Below are 12,200 nucleotides of genomic sequence, written 5' to 3'. Positions count from 1 at the left end.
AGCCTTTCATAACCTTCTTCATATTAGTCTGTTTGTCATGACTCAGACAGTAAAGTAAGTCCCTTTAAATTTGGACTAGTAGAAATAAATCAGGTGAAAACATTTAAATTAGTGACAGTTTTTGTACAACTTAACTTTGTCTCATATAAAAGAACTGCATTATAATGCAGTACAGTTACAGAACACTTTCTTATTTAGTTGGTTTTTTTGTTGAAAAACTTACCTACTGTATGCATTATGAGTATGGCTATTGTGTGCTCCTATGGAGGCTTTTTAACTACAGGTTTAATATCCTGCATTAGTAATCTATAGCTATACAGTTCAAATCTTGTCTAGAAATATGTTCTTCAAACATTGTAAAGCATTCCTAATGGCAATAATAATGATACAATGACTGATAGATGTTCCACTTCCATTTTTCTCAACAAAAAGGAAAAGTGTGTATAACAGTTACAAAGAAAAAGAGTTAAGTCCTTGCCATTGAGTCATGCCATTGATATACTTCCTAGCCACATGATTCTCAATGCTTTTCAGATTACAGAAAGCATTAACTATCAGCTATGAAACCTGTGGCTCTGTATCTTGCTCTATATACTAAAACAGGGATAGTAATGTCTCTAGTATCTGTGGTTTTATTGCTTAGATACCAATGTCTGTAGCAAACTAATATGACAAAAAAAAAGAATTCATCAAGCTTTTTATGCTCACATGTATCTATCTGTAGTGTCTAAATTTAAAAAACATGCACTGTTATTTGCCCTCATTAAATGTAGGATTTTATTAAAAGTAGCATCCTGAAAACTGTGGTTTTGATGTCATGCCATTAACAAGGTATGACACAAGATTCCAGCTTCTATTTAGTCGCATGCCTATTCTTATTTTTTATAATTTTGAATCACTTTTTCAGAAGCTATATTTCATCTTGTATTTATTTATCAAGAGATTTTTTCAGCAAGTGATCAGTGCTGTCTTAGTTCCTGAGTTCAAAGAAAAATAAGATTCCAACTTCAGTAGTAGACAAAAATAAGTTTGTTCTAGACACAACTTCAGTAATGGGAATGAATATTTTTGACATGCTTTGCCTTAGTGAATTCACCGTAAGGTAAACAATGAATAGAGAAAATGGACTAATATCTTCTACGGTGTTAACTGATTTTGTTTGATTTCCATATATATATGCTAGAAATAAAAATTAAATTTGGGCCTGGAGCCTTCTTGGCAAATACATATTTATTTTTTAAAAAGTGTACAACATATGTTAAAAATTCCTTTTGTATATGTTGTTTAATGATGAATTTATATCCTATCAATAGAATTAATCTAAGTAGAGTGTAGGAATAGCTTCTATTTCCTTATACTGAAAGATGAGTGGAATTCAGTTTGAATAAGCACATACTAAACAAAAGCTCATGTGAAACATTACAGGAAAACAGTGCTGGGAAAAAAAACCAAAACCTGACATTTTTGTAAAACAATTTATTTTGGGACAATGTGAAACTAAATCGCTTGTATAGACAAGTGATTTATTTTTCTTGATCACTTAATCTCTGAGTAAACAGTAGTTGTATGTTTTACTAGTCTGTTTTTTGACTGTTGTAGATGTTTTTTAGTAGTGTTGGCAGAGAGCCTGAAAAGATAGACCAGATAAGAGTTGACATTTGCCTCTATGGACACATTTCCTCAATCTCAGAACATTAACTATGTCTGTAGAAGTGTGTAAAAAAATATCCTAATGTTTTCATACATTATAAAATAAAAACAAGCCTACAATTTGGCCTACAATTACATTCCATGAAAATGTCAAGTTAATTTTCAAGAAGTTAGTATTTTTTTCATGCATTTAGGTTTTATAACGTAGGTGAATATGATGATTTGAAATTAATATAAAGAAACACTTTAATGAAAGGAAATTGGAAACTTCACAAGACTATCATGTTTGGATATTTTTTCAATAAAAATGAGCTTTAACAAAAAACATTCAAGATTGATGCAGTTATATTTTGTTTCATGGACTAAATTGTATGAAGTATTTCAAACATTGTTTTGGAACATGCTTCTTAATATAAACTGCCTAAGAGTAAGTACATTACAGGTGATTTCATGTATGTGAGTTCTTAAACTTTTTGTTCAGTAACTCAAACTAATAAAGCCTGATATCATTTAAAAAAATAATCCTATGAAGAATCTGCTTCATGCTTTAATGATTTTGTACATGATTATTCACTGAATAGAAAAGGCATGAATTATAACAGATGGGGCAAGGTTTAATGAGGAGATTGAATTGGGAGATTTGTTTCTGCTAAGCCAACTATGGACAATTAATCTTTACAGTCTCAAGTTAATAAGATTATTTCAACATTACTGTCTTTCTATCACAATGGAAACTCACTAGTGGAAATTATTTACAAACAGAATGGAATAGCCCTGAAAACTTTAAAAAGAAAAAAACCTTTCTGCTTTTTTCAGACATGCACTTTGCTCTTATTTAGTGATCTGTAGATCTACTAGTCCGTATTAAAATGAGCAGTTGCATGTACACCTATGGTGTGATTTTATCTATGCTGCAGCTGTTAAACTTATATGTTATTGGCAAGTTTACCAGGTGTGTAATTATTATTATTGCCATGTGTTACACTCTCACTTCCTGCAAAAGCAAAACAGGTGTTCTCCACTGATCTCAAAAGTAGTTGTAGAATTTCACATCTTTAATGCCTTTACCAGAAATCGAAGAAAAGACAAAAGTCAATTTTTAAACGGGGTTTAAGAATCTGAAGTGATGATTTTTTTCCATTTGGCATGAAGTATTTTTTATTTCCAGCATTGTTTAAGTATATCAGATTAAATGTTCCTTAATGTTTAAGAAACAGTGTCATTTTAAGGTAAGACAGGCTGACAATTATCTTAGAAATACCAGTGTAATTAGTCTGTGTAGGAGATGGACACACATGTATTAACATTAAAGTTCCTAGAAGTTTGCTCTACAATTTTGCTGAGTTTTGGCCTGGAATACATGCAAGTGCTGCATATCTAAGACTTGGTTTGCAAAGCTATGGCAGCAAATGTGCACAGTATGTCACAGAGAACTTATAAAACTTTTTAGGGCCATCATGGCATTGTGTTTAGGTAAGATTAATTTTACACTTTTTTCACTTTAACTCCTCTTAAGCATGCAGTTAAATAATTTATTATGAGAGGTGGGGATTTTTGTACAATACTATTTTACATTTTTATTTAAAGAGTGCAATTTTGATCTTATTTCATAAGACAGGTTATGACAACATTAAGACAAACATTATCTTATTTAATACTAGGTAAATCATTAAATGTATTTTTTGCAGTGTTGTCTTTAAATAACACATGAAAAATATGCCTCAGCCATAAAGCAAAAAAGAACCTAAAAGTTAAGTGGGAAATAAAAATGGTAATGTAGAGAGAAAGAGAAAGGAAAAAAAAAAGAAGTTCTGTTAAGCATTTGAAAGTGCTAACATCAGCTTCTTTTCATTAAACATACATTGCACAGTACCAAATATAAGGCTAACATATGAAAATATTTTAAAGCGTTGTGTAAATATGATATTTTGACTGCTTCTTATACCTTCTGCAAATAAATATTTTGCTCCAGGTTTAAGATGTTTTTTCAAGAAGTGCTTTGTAAATACCACACTATTTTCTTTTACAAGGTTTATTCTGAAAATTGTGTTTTTAAGGCAGGAAAAAAAATTTCTAAAACTGAAGACTGCAGAATATTTTCTGAGGTTTCATTCTATCACTGCAGATGATAATATATCATCATCAGCCAATTTCTTGCATATCTGGTAGCTTGTGTTGGATAGCACGGAACACCTATGACATTTCTTGTCCAGGTTGGCAAGTAAAATTTTAAGATTCTGACTATGTGTGTCTAACTTAAGGAATAGAACTTACAAAACCCAAAAAGTTCTAAGTCCTAGAAAGTGCAATCAGTTCTGCTAATGTCACAAAGTGAATGTTGCTTTTCTGATGATCATCTCAGATTATTCTAGTAGAGAATCTCCCATAATCTACATTTGGTTAAGTCTGTGGTTTCCCAGATATTACATAGTTTCCCTCTTAGCCTCTCCTAGACTCATAATAGTCTCACACCTGTGTAGCAGCTAGTTACTGCTTTCTTACTTGCCATGTAGAAACTGTTGCATAGTTGTCTTTTGTAGCTCTAGACCTTTGCAGAATGAGACCTCCTTTACAGATACCCCGGTTCTTTCTGCCCCTTTCCTTTCACTCTTGCCAGTGAGAAATATCTTCAGTCCCTGAGGAGATTGCAGTTTATAACCTGTCTATCACCTCGTTTTCTCAAAACATGCTTTCAATTCCACACAATTGCCTTTTTTGCTGTACAGATATTATGCTTGTTCGGCTCAAAAATTATAGAGCTGTGATGACCACTATCTTCAGTATTTGCTTGAGGGTTTTCTCTCAAAGATATCTCTGTTTAGTCTGATATAGAATTTCCTTCATCTTGGCAGATGACTTTATATAATAGGATTTCAAAGGTAAGGCTATTTTATCGATCACTGTTTGTAATATTTAGAAAACTATAAGGACTTTCATTTAGAATTTGGGTAAAAAGTTCTGAAGGCTGGTTCAGATCAGGATCTGTATTAATTTTTTGTTTCATCATTGTTTGCAATTCCTTACTCTAATCAATTCTGAGGTATTTTTTGTAAAATTGCAAGTACTTCAGGCTGAAAATAGGATTTTAAAGTAATTCAAATTAACTTTTTACTTCAGGTATTTTTTGTTATATCATTTCTAAGAAGTTTTCTGGTTTAGAAAAATTTACAATTTAGTTCAGTTTGTCACTTCTTTTGATTAAACTCATTGTCATAATTTAGATTCAAACCACATCTGGTTAATCAAAAATATTAGAATCAAAAGCTATGCATATTAAGGTATAAACAGTTGATTTCAAGTGTTAATTTTGGTTCAGGCAAGTTTCACAGGGAAGTTTTTTTATGAAGTTGTCCATCAATGCTGAGAAGGGGTTATAGATCCCCTCATCCTAAGCCTATCATACGTCTGATGCAGTTTGGCTACAATCTTATAATTTTCAAAAGATGGTAATGAATGATTTATTATTTGCTAAAAAATACTGTTTATGGTGTGGTCAGTAGCTTGCAATTGCCTGGCCCGAGAGTAGAAATATTTCTCAAAATATACTGTATTAGCCAGTTATCTTTTGGAGGAGCACTGAACACTCTATCTTGAGTAATTATTGGTTACAGGAATTGCATGAAATTGTAGACTTGAACCTCTGAATAGAACCGTAGCAAAAAAAAAAATAAGGTACATATGAATTGTCTCCCTGGTGGATTACTTTCCTGTTCAGTGACAGTGTTGCATACTGTAAGGATCTTGGCTCTAGATTTGATCCTACTGGAGCTTGATTCGTTCCAGTTTGTTAGCTGGATGAAACAAACTGAATAATGGCAGTTTACCTAAAATCTAGTGGCTGCAAAGTGTGAGTTCTGTTTATTTCTGTACATTTTCTGTTTACTCATAGAAGCTCTTCTAATGACCTTTGCATCAGTAAAATAGATTCATTCTATATTGTTTGTATGATGGCATAAGTGTTTTCAGGAAGGGCACTAAAAAATGCATTCTGTTTCCCAAGGAGGGGAGTAGTGAGTTGCTGTTGTAGTGCCTGAAAACTACCCCACAGAGATGAGGTAGCTGACAGTGCAAGTGAAAAGCATGAGCTAGGGTAATCCTGTAATGCAGCAGCACAATATACAAACTGTCTGAATTCTGGACATTTTTTGTGCTTGCAACAGCTACTTTTAGATAAAATAAATTAAAACAGCTGTGTTACCTGCATCAGAATTATTGTATACCTTTTGATGTCCAAGCATGGCAATAATAAAGAATGTGTACTATTTTTGTATCACTCCATAACATCATTCTTTTTTTGACTTTTCCAGCTATTACACTGACCCTCAATTAGTTCTATTTCATGGTATCAAATTACCATCCTTTTTTATTTTTTAATTTTTAACCTTTTCCTAAATCTTCACAAGAAGCATGTGTTTGAGAAGATCAGTGTAGGCACATTATGCCATCCTGCATCCTTTACCCTTTAAACTCCTAACCAGTATAAATGTTTCTATTGCTACTTTATTTCATAGTCGTTTCATACACAAATGTTAACTGTCTCAGCTGGTATATTATGGCTACTTTTAGCCCCAGAAATCTATTAATTGCATTCCTATTCCTTTACTTGGCAACCTAAAATTATTTCTTAAGCATCTTAACGTGTTTCGTGATAAATCACATAGGAACTAGTCAGAATTCTTTTGCTGGAATGTAACTTGCCATTGCTGCTAACATCTTGAGCATCTGTTGCTTATAGCACATCTCTGCTCCAGATATTTTGGCTAGCTTACTAGTTCATGAAAAGCAACCAGAAGGTTTGTGTTCTTAAAGGCACATTGATAGCTTTGCTGCCACCACAAGAAGCTTTAACCTTCATTCAGGCTACTCAGTGGGACATTCAGTTACTACCCTGTGCTTCTTCCACATTCTGGGTTCTCTGACGTGGTTAGACCATCATTTGGTAACATTCTCCATGCTCCCAGCTATTGTTACTTTTTCTGTTCATCTACAAATTACAGAAACAAGTAAAATAAGAGCAGATGGCAGTAGGATTTAGCTTGATTCTTTGTTTTTATCTTTTGTAGAAGCATAAAGTGTTTCAATTCCAGATCACTTTCCAATGCTTATCAGTGTTAAACTTTTCAAGCCAGTATTAATGAGTGAATTGTTTTTCCAAATAATTTCACTAAATACAATTATATTTGGTATCCACTGCAGGAGATGAAAGCCAGATCATTAGCACTTGTTTTAGGGGCACCTTGTTTTTATGTTTTTTTCATAGATTGAAATTGCAATAATGATCATCTCAACTATTTCTCTAATGTGCTTTACCTGTTTTCCATGTGCTAATATCTCATCTGAGCTTTACATCATTTACAATTCTTTGGAATGCAAATTTCCTTTGACAAATTCTGAGTGAGCTTTTTGCCACTTTACATTCCTTACAGCCAAAGCTCATGCTGTCTTTTCAGTAATACTTTTTATATGTAATTCTGGAATTATTTTTCCAGAACTACTTTGCTCAGTCTTCTCCACAATCTTACTGTTTATTCCAGAAATTACTCAAGTGACCTTAACAGGAGTTCAGAAACTTCTTGAAGAACCTGAAGTTCCCAAGTATTGTGAAATCTATTTTTTCTTTTTCTTAATAGGATGCAGCACTGATGTCAAGCAAGCTGAGGAGCAATCTGCAGCTGCAAGTGAAGAACTTTATCCTTTCTGTAGAGAGCCAAGTTATTTTGAAATCCCCACAAAAGAATTCCAGCAACCTTCACAGGTAGCAGAGAGCACTATTCATGAAATTCCAACAAAAGACACCCAAAGCTCCCATGCAGCAGGTGCGGGGCATGCTTCCTTTACCATTGAATTTGATGACAACACTCCAGGAAAAGTAACGATCAAAGATCACGTGACAAAATTCACATCGGAACAGCGTCACAAGTCAAAAAAACCTTCTTCCTCCAGTGGTCAGGACCTGCCTGGGCTTCAAACGGTCATGATGGCTGCAGAGAGCAAAGTAGCAGATTGGCTAGCACAAAACAATCCCCCTAGAATGATATGGGAACCAACAGAAGAGGATTCCAAAAGTATTAAGAGTGATGTTCCAGTGTACTTGAAGCGACTGAAAGGTAAAGTGAATAATTCCGGCTATGCTTGTTTCTGAAAGCAACAATGCCTCACCAACATCCAGTGAGTGGATCCCTGAGCCCCTGCGGAGTTCAGTTGAAATCACAGATACTCCACATGCGCGCAAGGATCTGTGCTGGCAAATTTTATTGCAGTATTATGTCTTAAAAAGAGGATAGGAAACCAAATCCTGAATCATCTCACAAGAAGTATACTAAGTGGAGATATTCTAGGAGAGCTGAAAATATCAGGTATTTGAAACATTGGTCTTGAAAGGGAAAAGGAGAAAACCCAAACCTTAGTTAAATTTTCTATATTTCACTTTTTCCCATGCATTACTTTAAAATGCTGCTTTTAGAATCAAAGCTCTGAAGTTCAATTTATGCTTTTAGAAACTCTTCCAATAGCATATGTTCTGTGAATATTCATGTGCTCCAAGAAAATCATTTATAGCAAAGAATACATCATATAGTTACTCTGCTTAAATCGATCATGTATGATGGAGTCAAGTTTGAGTCAGGAATCAGAAATAGACTAGGAGCTTTAATTTTTATACTAAGATTGCAGAATTATTATACTAAGATTGCTGTTGAATGGAGTTCCAGGTAATTACACATGTTCATTTACTGCAGACAGTGACACTTCAAATAAAATTAAATCAATGTTAAGTGTGGTAAGTGTACTTTCTTTTGGATGCCATTTAGCAGAATAGAGTCATTTTGATGTTCAGGTGAAGATTCCAGTGACATTCAAACTTTCAGAATTAAAATTTCTGAACAAGTCTTTCAAGTCTCTCTTACTTTCTGGTTTTATTTTCAGTTGGTTAACCCTGCAATTCCCATTTTTCTTGGTTCTTTAACATTATGTGTAGCTCTTAAACCATCTGGAACTGGGTACAATGTGCTTTGTCTTACTAATCAAAAGTCTGCTTTTTAAGGCTGACACTTGCAAATTAAGCTAAAAAAATACAATTTTGAAAACAGAATGATATCAGTGTGCTAACATTAATAAAATAGTATCACATTCCTTCTAAAGCATATCACAGAGCATCCTTTGGTGCTAATGATACTGTATTATATTAATGAACATTTTAAAAAATATTAGCCATGTCGCTTTGCTAAATAGGAAGGGCTTTGTTTACAAGGCCTTAGCCTTTGCCTGGCAGAAACTCCTCAAAGTTTGATAAATTTTCATCTGAAAGATGTGTAAGTTATGTGGTACATATGGCCATAATAAATATCTGAATTTTGTAATATTCTGTGATCTGTTTGTATTCTCACTCATTACTTGCACTTTTTCAAATCATAAAGGTAGAGAATATACCTAACCTCTTTGAAAGTTTATTTTTAAAAATGACAACTTTTTTCTTCTCATCTTTTTCTTACTATACTGAGTTCTGTACTGAAGTCATGCTGATAAAATTATATGGCTTTCACTGTGGTGTTGATATTTATTGTTATTGTTCTAAAGTATAAGAACCATCACATCATTTTCTTAGGCACTGTACAAATAAGTAGAAAACAGAAATGTAAGTTGGGTTTTCAGCTGTGTATTAAGTGCTATTAGTCTGATAAGTAAGGTTTCCCAGTATTTGATTACTTTTTAAATAGTAGCTACATATCCTAACTACTTAAGTGAGAAAACTTTAATAAAGCTATCCTCTTGAGAATAAAAAAAAGACTTGATCCAAAAGAATTCAAAGATAAAACTGTTCCTTCCCAGTAATTGAGCTAAAACTTAAAAGTGTAGACACTTTCATTGTACATGAAGTTGCTCTGTGTTAAATGTGACTTACTATGTATGAGTATCCAGCCTACCGTACATTTTTAGGTTAAAAAAAAAAAAATGTAAATTATGCATTCCATGTATGCATGAGTAAGACTTGATCAAAAAGTTCAAAGAAGTTAAAACTGTTCCTTCCCAGAAACTGAGCTAAAACTTAAAAGTCTAGACACTTTCATTGTACTTAAAGTTGCTTTGTGTTAAATGTGACTTACTGTGTATGAGTATCCAGTGTTCTGTGCATTTTCAGGTATCACTGCAAAGTATATTTATAGGCATATATATGATTTATTAAATATGTAATCCTTATTCATAGATCTCAAAGTACTTTGTGGAATAATAAGTAATAAATATTTTACATGCATAAATCTGATGCTGAAGGGAGTGGATGATGGAAAAACTCACTGTACTTCTTCAAAGAATAATAAGAATTCATTACAGTTTTCAGTATACATTTCTCACGATAAACTGTTGTAAATGTGTGAGGAATCCAGCAATATGAACTATAGCTCTCAGTGGGTATTTTCAGCTACTGGAAGGACTAGTTTAGGGTTTTCTTTTTCCTCTTAACCCTGCCTAGAATGTTTTAGTAGTCATGTGTAACAAAATGAATATGGAATCATGCTATAATACAGGTGGTAAAATACCAGCTTTTGTAAATCACTGATAAATATTCATAGATGAGCATATTGATGAAAAGGATAATTCAAATCCACTACTGTTACTGATCAGCTTATAAAGCGGTTCATTGTTTGACTCGTAGCAAGTTGAATGCATTACCAGGAGCTGTACAAAATTTGAAGAGCCAGGTACTGAAAGCTATTGGAGTCTATACAGAAAATCAATTTGAAATTCCTTCTTTGTTTGCCAGTTTCTTTTATATGTGTTGGATTGGGAGTTTTTTGTGTTTGTTTCATTGTGCTATATATTCTTTTGCTTTCTTTGTAGGGAATAAGCATGATGATGGTACACAAAGTGATTCAGAAAATGCTGGTGCACACCGGCATTACAGTAAGCGGGCAGCACTTGAGGAACACTTAAGGCATCATCATACAGAGCTGAAAAAGTCACACCAGAAAGTCCATTCCACAGAAAAGCAGCAAGAGCAAGCTGGTTTGAGTCAGACGGCTTTTATGATTGAGTTTTTTGATGAAGACCATCCTCGAAAGAGACGTTCTTACTCTTTTTCTCAAAATGTAGGAGCTCTGTGCCCAGAATCTCCGTCTCCAACACCTCATGCACGAGCTGAAAGAGTGAAACCTACATCAGGAGAGAAAGCCGTCCCTTTGTCTCTGCAAGCTAGCTCATCCCATCACAGAGCAGTACATGGTGTTCATGCAAAACTTCTAAAACAAAAATCAGAAGAACCCTCTGCTGCGTTACCTGTGTTACAAGCTGCATTGTTAAGGAGTTCAGGAAGCCTTGGTCATAGGCCTAGTCAGAACCAGGAGATGGACAAAAAGTTGAAAAGTCAACATATTTCTGCTGCTACTCAAAAGGACAATGAGGATGACCAGAGTGACAAAGGTACTTACACTATTGAGTTGGAAAATCCCAATTCTGAAGAAATAGAAGCCCGTAAAATGATTGACAAGGTGAGAAAGCTAAAATGTATACTGATGTTAGTCATATGTGATGTGTGAGCAACAGGCTACCACGTCAGTTCTAATTACCAAGCTGCTGCAATAATACAAGTTTTTTTATCCAGTCATTAATGAAATATGAAATGTAATAAAAGCAGCAGCAGGCATTTGGCTAAAAACTATGCCTCGTTGGTACCACTCTTCTTTTAATTTGGTAGTTTTAATGTGTTTTCAAAAGGTTTAAGTACTGTAAGAATGCTAGGCAACAGAATTCAATTAACCAGTATTTTTATGAGAATTTTTATGTCCCTTTGGAAATACTTGTTCTTTAAAATCCTGTGGTCTCTGTAGCTTTCAGTATATAAATTGGTTGCATCCAAATTCTCATATAGAAATAGATTGTAAATGTTTTCTATACTTAAAAAAAATATATATTCAATAGCAGTAACTTAAATTTCAGCATCTCTTATAAAGAGCAAGTATTAGAATGCTTTCATTTTCCAAAAATGTTTATATGATAGCAACATCATTTTCCTAGTTTGAATATAGGTATATACTTCATTAGGCTTAGGAATTTTAGGATGACCGCATAACTTTTGCTTCTTGGTAACAATATAGATGACAGTATAAATAACAAGGTAAATCATATTAGCAGTTAAGTAACTGCAAATAACTCATGTTTGAATTCTACAGGAAGGTATGAGTACGAGAAGCTATGTTTAATCATTTGGCCTAAATGACTCTTGAAGGGGATATTTTTTCTGTTATTTTGTGTTTTCTTAAACAACCTATTGTGGTAGAATGCTGGTATTCAATTCTAGGCAACTTTTGAGCCAGTTTAACAGGAAATTCATCACTCGTTATAGAATTCTCTAAGGACTGATTTTGTGTGTCTAAGATTTTCAGAACTGAACAAATACATTAATATCTTTAGAATGAATATTGGCTAAACACTGAAATTTTTTTAGAAGTTACCTTCACTGGTTTGATTTTTTAGAAGATCATAGTGGGGAAATGGGAAATTTTTTTATAGATGGTTTTATTTTATATAAGGTGTTTATGGAGCATTTGCGGGGGGGG

General features: G+C 33.5%; 1 protein-coding gene across 8 annotated transcripts in view; it reads left to right on the top strand.

Annotated features, from left to right (window-relative positions):
• Nucleotides 1–12,200, top strand: part of CEP170 (centrosomal protein 170) — a 100,636-nt gene that overhangs the window by 36,830 nt on the left and 51,606 nt on the right. For all 8 annotated transcript variants that reach the window (XR_003397990.1, XM_026844743.1, XM_026844740.1 and 5 more), the window contains exons 8-9: nt 7,281–7,757; nt 10,486–11,132. Coding sequence is in view for 7 of the 8 variants with exons in the window: in XM_026844743.1 (XP_026700544.1) it covers nt 7,281–7,757; nt 10,486–11,132 (1,124 nt within the window). In the remaining variant the exon portion in view is untranslated. The remainder of the gene's footprint in view (nt 1–7,280; nt 7,758–10,485; nt 11,133–12,200) is intronic.

Source organism: Athene cunicularia, assembly GCF_003259725.1.
Source record: "Athene cunicularia isolate RWA chromosome 3 unlocalized genomic scaffold, athCun1 chr3_part1, whole genome shotgun sequence".
Taxonomy (NCBI): domain Eukaryota; kingdom Metazoa; phylum Chordata; class Aves; order Strigiformes; family Strigidae; genus Athene; species Athene cunicularia.
Note: the sequence above shows the minus strand (reverse complement) of the source record. Positions and strands in the feature narration are given on the sequence as shown.